The sequence below is a fragment of the Podarcis filfolensis genome (genome assembly GCF_964270895.1).
Source record: "Podarcis filfolensis genome assembly, chromosome: 10".
Lineage (NCBI taxonomy): Eukaryota > Metazoa > Chordata > Lepidosauria > Squamata > Lacertidae > Podarcis > Podarcis filfolensis.
Window position 1 is genome coordinate 73,225,229 of NC_139612.1, and position 16,133 is coordinate 73,241,361.

Sequence of the window (16,133 nt, forward strand, 5' to 3'; positions counted from 1 at the left end):
AGGACCCGTGTTCAGGGGCCAGCTGTTCAGCTGCTGTCCAAAACTGAATGTATCCCTTGCCGGAAGTAATCCATAAGCCTCTCGTCCTCCGTCTTCTCGGGATGCCATTGCAGCGCGATGCTCCTGCTCTCGGGAGAGGGAGAGGCGTGAGTTGGGTGCGCTCGGCTTGCCAGGGGTTAAATGGAAACAAGCTAGATTCCTAGAGAGGAAAGTAAGACGGGGGGGGGCAGGGTCCTCCAGAGCGAAAGCCCAATCCCTCCCTTTCCTGCAAGAAGTCGAGGTTGTCCGCAGATGGAAACATTCAGACATGAAATATACCCTGGTCCCTAAAACCTCACTGGTGCAAGGAAGGAAGGAAGGAAGGAAGGAAGGAAGGAAGGAAGGAAGGAAGGAAGGAAGGCAGAGAAGAGAAAGCACTTCCTCTAGCAGGGCAGAATAAAACCTGTGGAACTCCCTCGCACAAGAGGCAGAGGCCACCAATCAAGGTGGTTTAAAAGAGGAGGAGGCCAATCTGTGGTGGAGGAGGAGGAGGACAGGGTGATGGGTGGCTCCTCTGCTCTGTCTCCCCTCTAGGAGGGAGCCCTCTGGCCTGATCCTGCAGGGCTCATTTTCTCCTCCAGTGCTTAGTGTTGGGATGCAGCCAAGGAATTGGGGGCAAATGGCAGCCCCCCAGCTGTGCTGGGCGATCTCCAGCCCTTGGATCAGCATGAAACTGCAACCTGAGCTTCAGAAGCTGGGCATGCAGACTCAGCAGAGTAAAGGCACAAGAGAAGTGGCTGGAGAGGCATATGTGAGCAGATTTACAAGCAGTTTATTCAGCACACATCAGGACAAAGGAATCATGTCTGCTCTCCCTCATGTCCAAAGCAAGACAGCACCCCACCCGAGGCACCACTTTAGCTAATGAGGCCTCCTGCTGCTGCCACACCGCCGGAGCACGATTTCTGTTCTCATCCTGAAGCAAAGATATTAACCCGAAGTACTATTTCTGGGTTAGCAGAGTCTGTAACCTGAAGTGTCTGTAACCTGAAGCGTCTGTAACCCAAGGTACCACTGTACTCTCATAGAAAGGTGACTCCTACTTTATTTGCTTTTGAGTGCACACAGATGCACCCGTCTTGCATGCTTGAGTAAAGCAACTCCAGGGCAGGAGGAGAGTAGGGGCCACGTGTAGAGCAAGTCCCACACTCAGGTCAAAAACACACAGAGAAGCAGCAGGACTTCTTCGGTAATAATTTACTGAGCTTTCAAAGCATACAGTTCTCACTGGGTCCCCAGTGAGGCACAAAACTTAGCTCCTGAGAGGAAATCCAGTTTCAGCCGTAAAAAAATAGAGCACACAGGATATCTAAGTCAGGCACACAAACCGGCAGAAGGGAGCAAGGGAGGAAAGAGGCTGGAAGGAGACAGGGCAATGGATGTGTGTCTTTCGCTTCCTGTCTTCTGGGAGGGAAGTCAGCAACTCGGCATATTCAGGGGCTTCACAAAGCAAAGCTTTCTGCCGGCTGCTTCCAGGCAAATGGGCATCCCAGAAACACACACTGTGATCTGTGGTGTGTTGCCATATCAGTTGTTTTTGAAAGGTTATCACGATGTGGTCTAGAAACCAGTTTGGAACAATATATCGCCCAGCTTTAATCCTCACTGACCACCAGCAATCCAGATAAACCCTCACCCCTTCTCTATTGAAAGGTACTTTACATCTTAGATTATAATCACATTGTTTGACATTGCCTTCAATATTTCATTACTATACTGTTTTACACAAAAATACCAGAACTTCATATACAAAAAATGTGTTCAAGACTGATTTCCTGCCGAGTTCATTTCTGTGAAGAAAAGAGTGGACTCTGAGAGGAAGATGTCCCACACTCCAGACACCAAAATGGGATCTTCCATGTGAGAGTCCCTGGATGTTCCTTAAACACTCCATTGTAAATAAAGCACTTTTGCAATCTTTTCATTTAAACTGCTTCTCCTCTCTGAGTTTGTGGATGGTTTGAAGGGTTTCAATTCCTAATGTTCTTCCTGTCCGTGAGTCTGTTGATTTAGAATTTCCACTATCACTCAACCTCTATCTACTTTCCTGATATTTATAAGGTTTGTGTTTTGTGTGAGTTTGTTGACATAAATCAAGGGTTCCACTCTGACGGAAGCTCCTTCCACAGTGCATACATTTAAACGGTTTCTGCCCTGTGTGTCTCCTGATGTCTTCTAAGGTGTCCATTCTGACTGAAGCTCATTCCGCACTCCATGCATTTAAATGGTTTCTCCCCTGTGTGAGTCCGTTGATGTCTTCTAAGGCTTCCATTATCACTAAAGCTCATTCCGCACTCTATACATTTAAATGGTTTCTCCCCTGTGTGAGTCCGTTGATGTGTTCTAAGGTTTCCATTAAGACTAAAGCTCTTTCCGCACTCCAGGCATTTAAATGGTTTCTCCCCTGTGTGAGTCCGTTGATGTCTTCTAAGGTTTCCATTATCACTAAAGCTCATTCCGCACTCTATACATTTATATGGTTTCTCCCCTGTGTGAGTCCGTTGATGTGTTCTAAGGCTTCCATTATCACCGAAGCTCATTCCGCACTCTATACATTTATATCGTTTCTCCCCTGTGTGAATCCACTGGTGTAATTTAAGGTCTCCATTACGACTGAAGCACTTTCCGCACTCCAGGCATTTAAATGGTTTCTCCCCTGTGTGAGTCCGTTGATGTGTTCTAAGGTTTCCATTACCAGTAAAGGTCTTTCCGCACTCTATACATTTATATGGTTTCTCCCCTGTGTGAGTCCGTTGATGTTTTCTAAAGTTTCCATTATCACTAAAGCTCATTCCGCACTCTATACATTTATATGGTTTCTCCCCTGTGTGAGTCCGTTGATGTTTTCTAAGGCTTCCATTAACACTAAAGCTCTTTCCACACTCTATACATTTATATGGTTTCTCCCCTGTGTGAGTCCGTTGATGTTTTCTAAGGCTTCCATTCTGACTGAAGCTCATTCCGCACTCTATACATTTATATCGTTTCTCCCCTGTGTGAATCCGCTGGTGTAATTTAAGGTCTCCATTCTCACTGAAGCACATTCCGCACTCCAGGCATTTATATGGTTTCTCCCCTGTGTGAGTCCGTTGATGTGTTCTAAGGTTTCCACTATCAGTGAAACGTTTCCCACACTCCATACCTTTAAATGGTTTCTCCCCTGTTGGAGGTCATTGATGTGAACTATGTGTGCTCATTCAATGAACATAGTCCGCATTTCACACATTTTAATTTCTATTCCTAATGGGGGGGGGGAGGTGACCCATCCCCTGGAGTTCTGACTGCCTTCTCCATCTCCTTCTTCAGAGTGGGAGGAAAGGGAATCCTGTTTTGGTTTCAAGGAAGAGAACTAAGGGAAAGAGAACAAATCAAGTTCCATTAGCACCTTCTCCTATTTCAATGTCTCCTACATTCCCTCAACTCCTATCCATGTTCCCATTTTTTAGGAAGTGAAGTTGCAATGTCATCAAATGATAATAATTCATGAGCAACTATCAAAATCCTCAACCAATGTTCATAAAGCAGCTTGATTTTTTAAAGAATGATGTCCTGTCTGATCTCATGCCCATCTTCTGACGCAGGACTATCCTGAAATGACACAGAAAAGCAGGATATTCAAGGCCAAATGATAAACTGTACTTAGTGGAATATGTAGTACCTTGAAAATGTAGTATTGATTCACTAATGGACTGAGGTTGTGTTATTTCTGGGGACATGAATTTGTTCCTGTTCTGTCTTAAATATAATCATACAATGTCATGGGGTGTTAGGGGAGCGGTAGTTCCTTTGGTGGGGGAAATGTCATGCACCTTATGGGGTAATTTATCCACCATTGGTCCCCACCCTGCACTCAGCTCTCACCTGTGGCTTCCAGAAGCTGTCAGCATGCAACAGAGGCCACAATCCCAGGAACGGCTTCAATCGGCCGGCTAAACCAGGTGAGGATACCTGAAGGGTCTCAAATCCTTGGTTTATTAGGGAATTCTGCTGCAGGTGAAGGCAGGCCCTGGTGGATGGAGAGGAGGAGAACAACAGTGAATCCCACAGTCAAGAAAGCAGATTCTGCCCCTGCTGCAGAGGAAAGTGAAGGGCAGATGGGGCTCGTCAACCAGGGAAGGAAGCCCATCGAGAAGGAAAACTCTGGTCGTAATACTTTGCTGCCTCGTGAGTTATCTTCAGAAGAAGAAAAGGCTATGGAGGAAAACCTACACAAATCCAGAGTGGAGTCTCTAAGATAGTTACATGGTGTCCTGCACACCTCCTTCCAGCCACTCTTGCAGCCAAGCTGGTGCCTAACGTACTGCTCTGCTTTCCTTGGGACCATATAAGCAAGGCTGAGAAGGGTGTCTTGTTGTCTAGGCAGCCCAGGACCCCCAAACACACTGCCCAGGCTTGTAGTGCTGCTAACACATCAGTTTCAGGGGGAGCGATGAACTCAGATCTGTGTATCAGAATCTCTCCAATGTGGAATATGTAAAACAGAAGCACTATTTACATCATACATCAATTAAAAAGTATTCAGAATATTTGTCTTTTGAAGAAAAGGCCACCAAGTATCCGATGGCCCCTTCAAAGCTAATGAAAGTCTTGTGCCTGGAGCTTTTGGGGGTGCAGGACCAGGAAAGCTTCTGCCACAATTATCCTTCCAATTGGGATTTAGGCCTCATCATGCAACAGAAACTGCCCTGGTTGTGCTGGTTGATAATCTCGGATGCGCTAGAGTCTGAGGGGAAAGCTATTTCCTGGTTCTGCTAGATCTCTCAGTGGCTTTGGAGACCTTTGGCCATGGTGTCCTTCTGGACCCTCGAGGAGAGCTGGGGAAATGGTTATGCAGTGGTTCCGCTCCTTCCTCCTGGGCCATGTCCAGAAATTGATGTTGGGGCATGGGTGTTCAGACCCCTGGGCTCTCACTTGTGGGGTGCCTCAGGGCTCCGTCCTCTCCCCCATGCTTTTTAATATCTATATGAAGCTGGTGGGAGAGATCATCAGGGGTTTGGGCTGGGTGTTCACCAGTATGTGGGTGATACCCAGCTCTTCTTCTCATTTAAATTGGAACCAGTGAAGGTGGTGAATGCCCTGTGTTGGTGCCTGGAGGTGGTTTGAGGATGGGTGGCGGCTAACAGATTGAGGTTGAATCCTGACAAGACAGAAGTACTGTCCCTGGGGAACAAGGGGTGGGCAGGTGTGGGGGACCCCCTGGTCCTGAATGGGGTAACTGTGGCCCTAAAGGACCAGGTGCACAGCCTAGTGGTCATTTTGGACTCACAGCTGACCATGGAGGCACAGCTCAATTCTGTGTCCAGGGCAGCTGTCTAGCAGCTCCATCTGGAACACAGGCTGAGACCCTCCTTCCCCGCACACTGTCTCGCCAGAGTGGTGCATGCTCTGGTTGTTTCCGGCTTGGACTACTGCTATGTGGTCTACATGGGGCTACCTTAGAAGGTGACCCAAAACTGCAACTGAATGGGAGCAGCCATCGAGACCACATATCACTGCTCCTAAAGGATCTTTCCTGGCTCCCAGCACATTTTCAAGCACAATTCAAATTGTTAGTGCTGATCTTTAAATTGTCATGGTTGCATTTTCCAGGCATAGAAAAATATTGATCTAATGCAGGCTTCCTGAAACTTGGCAGTTTCCTTTCTGATGAGAGCAGGTGGTGGGATAAGTTGCGATGAGGTTATGAAGAACCTTTCTTGTTTTGGGGAACCAGATGAAGCTGGTTTAAACTGGAGTGAGCCAGGCTTGTTATCCAGTCCCAAGGTTACTCTGACATTTAATAGAATATAAATTACAAGGCCAAAAGGCACCTGGTCCCACTTCCTAGTCTGCTATTTCTCCACTCTGCTTGTGTGATTCATACTTGAGTGCTGTTTTGGTATGCTGAGTTAGGGTTTTACATAAGTTAAGTTTTTGCTATTTTTTGGATCCTGTTATGCTTCTTTGCCTTCAGTAATAAATTTATTTGCTGAATGAGATCGTTATGGAGCAGCAAGCTCTGCAACCTAAAGCCCTCAACAGCCTTGGCCCTGTAGACCTGAAGGAGCATCTCCCCCAAAATCGCTCAATCTGGACAGGGAGGTGGTCCTTCGAAGGTCTTCTGCTGATTCCCCCCCCCCCCCTGCGAGATGCGAAGTTACAGGGAAGCAGGCAGAGGGTGAGGAAATGGGCAACATTCTGACATTTAGAAGACAGCTGAAGGCAACCCTCTATCGGGAGGTTTTTAATGTCTGATGTTTTACTGTCTTTTCTTTGTACTGGAACCAGGCAGTGGAAGAGAAACTTAAAGATGGAAGCCTGAGAGAGAGGAAAAGGTTCCTGGCTGCTTCCTGGGTGGGACTGCGGAAAGGAAGAGCTGCTTCTGAGAAGGCCTCTCCCCTCCTCTCTTCCTGGACAGGGCAGGGGCTTATGGGGGCTTATGAGGTGGGAAGAGGATGGAGGTTACAGGAAGGAGGGGTGGGGGGACTGGACCTCCACTTTTCAGGGATCCCTCTCTGGTCGCCTTGAAGGGGTGGCCGATTCCTGGGTGGGAGGGTGAAGCCTAGGCGGCCCCTCCAGAAAATCCCCGCAGGCGCCACCATGGAGACGTGTCCCCAAAGACTGGTCTTCCTCTCTCCCCCCCACCAGTGCTGCCCTTCCCTGCCCCAGGGATGCTCCCCCTCCCCACTTCCTCGACTCCCTCCCTCTGTCCCAGAGTCTCCCCTGCACCCAGAGGCCCCCCTTGGCGCGGCTCAGCCCTCAGCCCCCATCTTTCCATCCTGAGGGTCCACCCCAAGACGAGCAGATTAGGGACGGGGGTCTCTATCCAGGCGTCCCTCACGCCCGTTAACCCTTTCATGGCCTGGCTTTATCCGTGCGGAGCCCACAGGACCCCAGGAATGCCTGCGCGGGGGAAACGGGCAATGGGGGTCCTCGTGGGGACCCCCTGCGTAGACTCCCCATGTCCGCCGCTGCCAAGGCACCCAAGGGGCCAAGGAAAGCCCCCTTCGCAGCACGCGCGCAGGGATCCAGACCCCACGGAAGGCGCTTGGGGGAGCTGGAGGGGTCTCTGGATCCTTTTCTCCTCTTTCCTCCGCGACCCCTTTACCTCTTTGTTCTCGCTCCCGATTCTCCTTTCCTGCAACATCCACGTGGGTGTGGGGGGGATTTACCTGCCGCCCCTTCTCCCTTTTCCGAAAGCCCTCCCCCCCCCCCCGAGCTGCGGCTCAGAGCAGCAATCCGGAGTCGAAGCTCCGCTTCCGGGAGAAGCAGGCAGGTTGGGAGGGGGGCTCTCTCCGCTCATTCCGGAAACAGAAGCCGGATTGGAGGAGGAGGAAGAGGTGTGACATACTGGGGGGGGGTGTTTGAGGGTTGTGGGGGCGGCGTGAAAGCAGGTTGTGCCGGGAAGGGAGGGAAAGAATTGTTTCCCCCTCCCCCCTTACTAGGAGAGCGCGGGAGGGGCTGATCCGGGCCATCCAGCTGCAAAGCGGGGTCCCCCCTACAATCTTTACATTGCAAAATCCTTCCTTCCCCCACCCCAGGCCATGAGCTTAGATCCACCCCATGTTTTAGGACGGTATTGTTGCACATTGAGCAGCGGGTGGGGCTCTGTGACTCCTGTATTACGGGAAAAATGGGGCTTGGGCTTTTGCACACACAGAGAGAGACACACCAGACACCCAGGTAAAATTCCTCCCTTGTGTATCCGTCAGAGGTGGCACAAGGAGGCCAGGAAGAAAGCAAGGCAGCTGTTGGTCTGTTTGCAGGCAGAGCCCCCCCCCCGCCATGCAAGGAGTGACGCAGCCCAGAAATAAAGCGCGTTGCAATTTGGACACCCTCAGATAGTAGCCCCCCCCCGTCACAGAGAGAGCACCCCAAAAACATCCCCGCTTGCGTCACAAAAAGAGTTGTACACGGAAATCAGATCAGACTCCGAGTTCCTGTTTTGGCAACATGACAAGTCTGTCCATCGGTTGCCTATTTCAGCATCCCCATCTCACGGAGGGGCGGGGGCTCAGGAAGATTCTCCTGCCACGTGACTGGGGTCAGACAGGGCTGCTGTTTTGCTCTCCTTACTATTTCAGCTCAGGTTTTCCTGGCAGAAGTTCTATTTCATCAAGAAACGGGTGGGTTCGTTGAGGAAACGGGGCTACGTTGCAAAGAGGCAAATGTGTCTACTTTGTTACCACCCAGTGAGTTGAGTTGCAAAGGCCATTTGCAGAAAGGCTCCTATTGTATCACCTGCGGCTACATGTTTTGATCTTTTTGCGGAAATGTTTTCCTCGGGCTGAGACCATTTGGGGCTTTCAAGGTCAGCACCAACACTTTGAATGGTGCTCGGAAACGGACCGGGAACCAGTGAAGATTTCTTAGGACCCGTGTTCAGGGGCCAGCTGTTAGGGGGCCGTTCAGCTGCTGTCCAAAACTGAATGTATCCCTTGCCGGAAGTAATCCATAAACCTCTCCTCCTCCGCCTTCTCGGGATGCCATTGGTGCGCGATGCTCCGGCTCTCGAGAGAGGGAGAGGCGTGAGTTGGGTGCGCTCGGCTTGCCAAGGGTTAAACGGAAACGAGCTAGATTCCTAGAGAGGAAAGTAAGAGGGGGGCAGGGTCCTCCAGAGCGAAAGCCCAACCCCTCCCTTTCCTGCAAGAAGTCGGGCGTGTGGGGGTCCCGTTGGTTCGGCTCTGCAGAGGCTGCCTGGGAGGGGGGGCGCCTGCTGGGATCCGGTGAGTCTCCTCTCTCCCAGGATAGGGCCCATGGGGAGAGCGGGGGTCCCAGCGCTGCATGGCGAGAGGGGGGCAAGTCAGGGCGGGGAGGGTCGCAGGAGGGCGGCAGCTGTGCTCTTCCTTTGCATGGATGCACTGCTGACCCCTTGGATCCAGGAGCGCTGAAATGCATGCAAATAAACCCCATTCAGATGTATGGATCAGTCCCCTTGTATAACAGAGGTTGTCCGCAGATGGAAACATTCGGACATGAAATATACCCTGGTCCCTAAAATTTCACCTGTGCAAGGAAGGAAGACGGAGGGCAGAGAAGAGAAAGCGCTTCCTCTTGCAGGGCAGAGTAAAACCTGTGGAACTCCCTCCCAAGAGCCAGGGAGGCCACCAATCAAGGTGGCATTAAAAGAGGAGGAGACCAATCCGTGGAGGAGGAGGAGAGGCCGATGGGGGGGGGGGGTTCCTCTGCTCTATGGGGCAGCCCTATGGCCTGATCCTGCAGTGCTCATTTTCTCCTCCAGTGCTTAGTGTGTGTCCAGATGCAAGTGTGTTCTCTGATATTGCTTGGGGTTGAGCTAGATGATCCTTGGGGTGTCATCCACTTCTATAGTTCTATGAAAGCACCACTGGAGGTCTCACAAGCCAAGGCATTGAGAGCAGGAGAGGTCCTGCTGGAAAGGAAACAACCAGTGCAACTGTTTTAAAACAGGAATCCAATGTGTTTGTTGTGGGGGGACTCAGTGGGGAAGGGTAGATCCATGGATGCCACCTTGATCTCCTTGAACAAGGAGGTGGGAGAGAAATGCCATTCATAAAGAGAGGCAGCCCAGCCAATCATCTGGCTGCCTCATTTTGGGCCAGTTCCCAGAGTCGCCTTCAAGGCAGTTCCACACAGAGAGCGTTGCAACCATCCCATCTGGTGCAGAGAGGACCAGGGCCATGTCTTTTCTGTCCCAAAAGGTCTGTGGGGTGGGGAAGTAGCCTGAGCTGGACATGGGCCTCAAGCGACCATGATGGACCCAGGAGTGCCCTCAGGTATTCATGACTGGGGAGGGGGCATGTTAAGCAATGTAACACCATCATCATTACTGTTAGTTCCCTGCCCATCAGCCGAATTTCCAAGAGCTGATTACAAAATAAAAAAAAACTGCAATAAGAACAGTTGAAAACACATTACACGCTTAGAAAGGCGAGTCCCACTTCATTTGTTTTTGAGTGCTGTCCTTTGACCCCACCCACATGTCATTTGGCCCTCAGGAGTTAGCCAGATAAGGGAATAAATGTGCTCTGAATGGCTTCCAGGTGGAAAAATCAAAACTTGAGACAGAATTGTTAGAATCCAAAACAAAGAATTTGTCAAAAATGTATAACTTGCTGCTGAAATGGAATACACAGGATGAAACAGTTAAATCAGCTATGATTAAGTGGGCACAAGACATTGGTCATAACATTATGTTTGAAGACTGGGAACGGTTGTGGACCACCGGTATAAAGTTCACGGCGTGCAACGCCTTAAAAGAAAATATTATGAAAATGATTTACAGGTGGTACATGACCCCAGTCAAACTTGCTAAGATTTAAAACTTGTCTGACAATAAGTGTTGGAAATGTAAAGAGAATGAAGGTACATTCTTTCACCTCTGGTGGACGTGCCCAAAGATTAAGGCTTTCTGGGAGAAGATTTATAATGAAATAAAAAAGGTACTTAAATATACCTTTCCGAAGAAACCAGAGGCCTTTCTCTTGGGGATGGTTGGCCAGTTGGTGTTAAAGAAGGACAGGACATTCTTTATGTACGCTACAACAGCAGCAAGAATACTGATCGCGAAGTATTGGAAGACAGAAGAACTACCCACCGTGGAAGAATGGCAGATGAAAGTTATAGACTATATGAGACTGGCAGAGATGACCGGCAGAATCCGAGACCAGGGAAAAGAGACATCGGAAGAAGAATGGAAGAAATTTAAAGACTATCTTAAGAAACATTGTAAAATTGTGGAATGCTGAGACGTTGTGGATTTGGAAAATATGAGGTTGAATGCTGTAACCATTATGTAATATGAAAAGAAAGGTTAAAATTTATTTACTAGAAAATAGGGAAGGATTTGTTGATCATAATTAATTAGGGATTGGAATGCAGTAAGGGGAGGTATGAGGAGGTCGGGAAAATCTTTTATGAAAAAAGGGTTTGAAATTATACATGTGGTGTTTTTTGTGTTTTGTGTGTGTGTATGTTTTTGTTTTGTTGTGATTTGTGTCTTTATAATCTGTGAAAAACTAATAAATATTTATAAAATAATAATAATAATAAATGTGCTCTGAATGGGGCTGGGCAGGAGACAACTCTTGAGGAACCCTGGGTTAGGACCCCCACTATAACCCAATGCTCAGATAACACTCAGTACAAATGAGTCACTTGTCAATCACAGTTCTGACTTCATTCCTTGACTGAAACCTCTGAAAGGCAGCAGCAACCAGGCTGATTCATCTCTCAGAAAGACCAGCAGTTCCCTGCACATTTTGCATGGTCACTCCGCGCGGCTCTTGCAGGCTTTTCCCCGAGGAGGGAGGAGGGACTGACGTGGCCAGTCAGTCTCTTCTCCCTCCTCGTAGAATAGCCCACAGGAGCTGTGCACCGTTTAAAGAGCGTGTGGCTCTTGCTGGCTTTTGTGGGAGGTGGGGGAAGGGACAGAGGGCAGCCCCTCAGTCCCTTCCCCCACCTCCCGGAAAAGCCCCCAAGAGCCACACTCCCTTTCACTAGCCGCGTGGAGAATGTGTGCGGCTCTTGGGGGCTTCTCCCTCCTGGGGAAAAGCCTGCAAGCGCCACACACACGCTCCACACGGCTCGTGAAAGGGAGCGCTGAGCAGAGCCTGGGATGCATACAGGCTCTGCACAGAGCTCCCTTTAAAGAATTTTTTTCCCCTTGCATCCCCTTCTAAAAACTAGGTGCGCCTTATGCTCAGGTGCATTTTATGGAGCGAAAAATACATTTTCCTTCTCCTTTCTAAAGAAACCTCAAGAGTCTGGGTTGTGGTGCAGTCCAGAGCTGGCTCTTTCAAGACTCATACATGCTTCCTCACGGAACATTTTTCTCTTCCAGGCAATATGTCAGTTTTGTAACAGAACGATGTATTTGCTTTGTAGAGTTTGCAAGGATCTCTAATTCAGACAGACAGAACTTGGCAGAAGATCAAGGGGTTCCTTCATCTCTCTTGGAGGCTTCCTGAGAGCACAGATGGATGAGGAAAACTCAGCTGGCCCTGAAGCAGGAAGAGGCCATGCCATCAGAACCGGGAGCAGTGGGGGATTCTGGGGGAAAACTGTGCAGAAGATCCTGGGTGAGGAGGACACTCTCCGCTCAGAGGTGCAGAGCCAGCAGTTCAGGCAGTTCTTCTTCCAGGAGGCCAAAGGACCTCGAGAGGTTTGCAGCCGACTCTACAACCTTTACCATCAGTGGCTGAAGCCAGAAAGGCACACAAAAGCTGAGATGCTGGACCTGGTGATCTTGGAGCAGTTCCTGGCAGTCCTTCCACCGGAGATGGAAAGTTGGGTGAGGGAATGTGGAGCGGAGACCAGTTCCCAGGCAGTGGCCCTGGCCGAAGGTTTCCTCCTGAGTCAGGCAGAGGAGAGAAAGCAGGCAGAGCAGCAGGTGAGAGAGACTTTCCTCTAGATACTCCAAAGGGGCTCTGAACGTGAGTGACAATATCTGAAAATTCTCTGTTAATATACCATCCTTTTTTGGAAAGCAGCCATTGAATGCTATCAGATTGCCCTTCAGTTTTTGCCTCTGTCATTCCTTTTCTAACTCTTCTTCATAGTTTCTGTTTTGAATCTTTGTTGCTATTTCAGAGACAGGATCTGTTTGCAGAAATGGGCCCAGATTCCTCTGAGACCAAAAGGACTCTGTTGAACACCAGAGAGAGGCTGCTGGGTAAGGAAGGAGTCCGTTCTCCATTTGGTTCCTTTCTGTGGATATCAAAACGAATCCATGGGTTCTTTTCCTCTTTTTTGGGGGGGGAGACACTTGGGGCCAGGAGCACCAAGGAAGGGAGATGTATTTTTTAACCCAACTAAATTATGAAATGGGTCCAAATGTCCAGACACACTCAGAAGGTGAGACTTTTTGGAGAGCAGCTGCACTCCTGGCTTCCCACTTACCTCTGTCTCTTGCAGGTGACCAGATGATGCCAGCAAGACCTCCTCTTCCATCTATTCCTGGTGGGGAAGGAGAAGCAACGGCTGTGGAAGCAGCTCAGGTAGAGGGAGGGAGCCCTGTGGGGAAGGGGGCTGAGGGGTGGGGCAGCCAGGGTGCCTCTGGCCCCCAAGGAATCTCTCTCCTCCTCTTCCTAGTTGCTGTCCTTTCCCAAAAGCGACGCCAAGGAGCTCTACAAGCTAATTAAGGCGTAGTATGCCTTTCCATTTTATAGTATTTTATTGTTATAGTGGTGTTTTAGCGATCGTTTTTTTCTCCTTACGGCACAAACTGTTATTTATGTGTTGTTTTTACCTGTATGGGCCTATGGCCGTAATAAATGATATTCTATTCTATTCTCTCCTCCTCTTGGCTTCTGTCCAAGCTTCTCTTAAGGCGTCTTTGTCAAGGGCAGCTTGGACAGAAGCCAAGAGGCTGGGAATGCCATTCGAGAAGCTTAATGGGGTGAGAATAAGGAACAGCCACCTTGCCTTAACTCGCCTTCTGAAGGTCAATAGGATGATTCATAAGTCATTGTTGTTTTATTTCTAGAGTTATCATTGAATGCTAAAATAGACTTCTAAGTAGTTAGTTCACCAAGCCTAAAAAACAGTTCCCAGGATTCACCTATCCTGTTACATCAGTTGCACAATGGGGTTTCCCCACCTTCTCCTCCCTCCATTCCCCCAGTGCACTTCTTGAAGTTGTCTTTAGGGCATCAGAAGGGTCTCCCCCACCCCAAGAACAGGACATGGGGAGCAGAGAGGGGATCCTTCCATCTGGCACAGACAGAAGGATTTTCAGAACACAATGTACAGTTCTACCCATTTACACAAAGATTAATGTCCATCACTAAATCACACAAGATAAGAATTCCACTAAGACATTAAAAGCAGCACCCACAATTAAAACGTGCAGCAGGACGATCCCAATGAAACAAAACACCATTTAATGAGCAGAAAGAAACAGAGCAATGTGTAGCAGACAACCTTAGTGCTCTCTAAAGAGGATCTTTCCCTTTCTCTCTTAGGGTCCAGTGTGCTTTGAAGATGTCGCTGTTCATTTCACAGATGAGGAATGGGCGTTGCTAGATCCTGACCAGAGAGCTCTGCATAAGGAAGTCATGGAGGAGAATTGTGGGATCGTGGCCTCTCTCAGTAAGGCTCACTTGTGCATCATAATTTCTCTTTGGAAATTCCATGCATCTCTCTCTGTGATAAGCCTCCCTGGTTTTGAGGGAGCTCTCTACATGGCCACTTGCAGCATTTGGGATTCTAATACCCACAAACTCACCTTAAATGGAGGTCTATCGACTGTTTTGACCATGGACATGATCAAGCCAGCATAGACCTTGCTGAGAATAGAATGGGAGGGAACATGCTGGGAATTTGAGGTTAGGAAAGCACATCTTTGGGGGACTTCCGGGTTAGCGCCATCGGCTAATGGCGGATTCCCTCCGAGCTCCAGAGGGAATCGGCTCCGCAGGATTGGGTCTTGACCGCTCAAAAATCACAGGTGGTGAAGCCTGTGAACCTGGTGACTCGGCGGGCACCATTTGCGTGCCCCCGACCTGTGAAGGAGCCTTTTTAAAGGCTTCGGAGCGGGGGACGGGGTGAGCGGCGCGGTGCTGAGAGTCGACTGCTTCTCCTGTGGAGTGAAGCCGCATTGCCATGGTCGGAGAGCGCTGACTTCTTTTTGTGAACAATTGGACTTTAAAGCAACAACCCGTGAGTAGGACGGAAATTGGAAAGAAAAAAATTCTTTTTTTTAAATTAGGCATGATCGGGGAAGGCGCAAACAGGAAGTCCGTCTCCCCGTCTTGTAAATAATTTAAAGCAAGGACCTGCTAACTAAGGTCGAGAGAACCCTTTCTTTTTTACTTGGTAAAAGACATTAATTTCACGATTTGGCAATATAAGTAATCTTACTGGAGGACAAAGAGCTAATCTTGGGAGCTGAAGTGCCACGCCCCCCCCGGACCCGGGAGTGCTCCGCGAGAGAGCCTGCTGATGAGGTATTGAAGAGTTTGACAGCTGTCAAATTTAGCTGTCAAGACGGGAAAAGAAAACTTTGTTTCTGTTGTTTCTGCTGGCTATATTTGTTACAATTTGGTTATAATTTGTTGAAAACAAGGAAGAACTGTTACAAACTAACTTGATTTTTGGATTTGAATTGGAAGGAATATTAAGTTACCAAAATCCCTCTAGAGGGGGATTTGGGACATTACAAGAATGGCTGGAGGAGGGAAAATTCAGGCTGGGTTGGACAAAGTTTTTGTTCTCTTGGGAAAGTTACAAGGCCAAATTGATGTTTTGGCTACAAATGTTGCAACTCTGAACTTAACAGTAAATAACATCACTGAATTTGATAAGGATTTGACTCAGGAAGCCCATGCAGCTGGACAAAAAGAGAAACTTGAGAGCTTTGAGAGTGTGGAGAAGGAGATATATGTTGTTCCTGAGGAAAAGGAAGGAGGAGCTGTAACTTTGCAGATGATAAAGGAGAGCCAGAGGCCTGACATGATGGCTACAAAGAAAATAAGAACTTGATGTTGAAAATCTGGCTTAAATTGGAGATTGAAGAATGGAGAGATCTCCTCATGTGGAGATCTGAAGACCCAAGGATTACAAATTTGCTTAAGGTGGAAGTTGGAGCTTTGGGGACATTTGGACTTAAAAGGAATAAGAAACATGATTCGGGCTCCACTTTTAAGTATGAAGGTCTGGCTGGAAGAAACATGGATCCCGTTGGGCCAGAGCTTCTCCGAGATCCGGTGTTTAATATTAAGGACTATAAAAAAAACCGGCAGAGAGGAATTGAGAGAGAATTAAGAGCCTCGGACGTGAGATCTCCAGGCTGATAGTAGCCTAAGATTGAAACCGGGAAAGGGGGGGTGGAGTTTGGGAATCCAAAGGGTGTATAATTACAATCTGTTTTATTTTTAGTTTATTTTGTTATTTGTATGAAAATTGGGGAATTCGTGGAAGGGAAATTGGGTCGACGTTAGAAAAATGTTTTAAGAACGAGTATTGATGCATAAGTATTGTGTTTAAGTTTGGATAAGGCAAAATTGCTTTTTTAAAATGAACTAAATAGAAAAAGGTTAAGATTAGGGATAAGAACTTGCTGAACTAACATTTTGAATTGGAATATAAGAAGGGGAGGTTTGGGGAAGTCAGGGAAATATGTTATAGAAAAATAA

General features: G+C 48.3%; 1 protein-coding gene across 1 annotated transcript in view; it reads left to right on the top strand.

Moving 5' to 3' along the window:
• The window catches only part of LOC310744064 (uncharacterized protein), a gene marked incomplete at its 3' end in the record, with an annotated part of 46,040 nt that overhangs the window by 27,074 nt on the left and 2,833 nt on the right, over positions 1 to 16,133 (top strand). Inside the window, exons 2-5 of the mRNA XM_083574807.1 lie at positions 11,884 to 12,388; positions 12,589 to 12,670; positions 12,913 to 12,995; positions 13,962 to 14,088. Of these exons, the coding sequence (XP_083430933.1) occupies positions 11,975 to 12,388; positions 12,589 to 12,670; positions 12,913 to 12,995; positions 13,962 to 14,088 (706 nt within the window). The 5' untranslated portion in view covers positions 11,884 to 11,974. The remainder of the gene's footprint in view (positions 1 to 11,883; positions 12,389 to 12,588; positions 12,671 to 12,912; positions 12,996 to 13,961; positions 14,089 to 16,133) is intronic.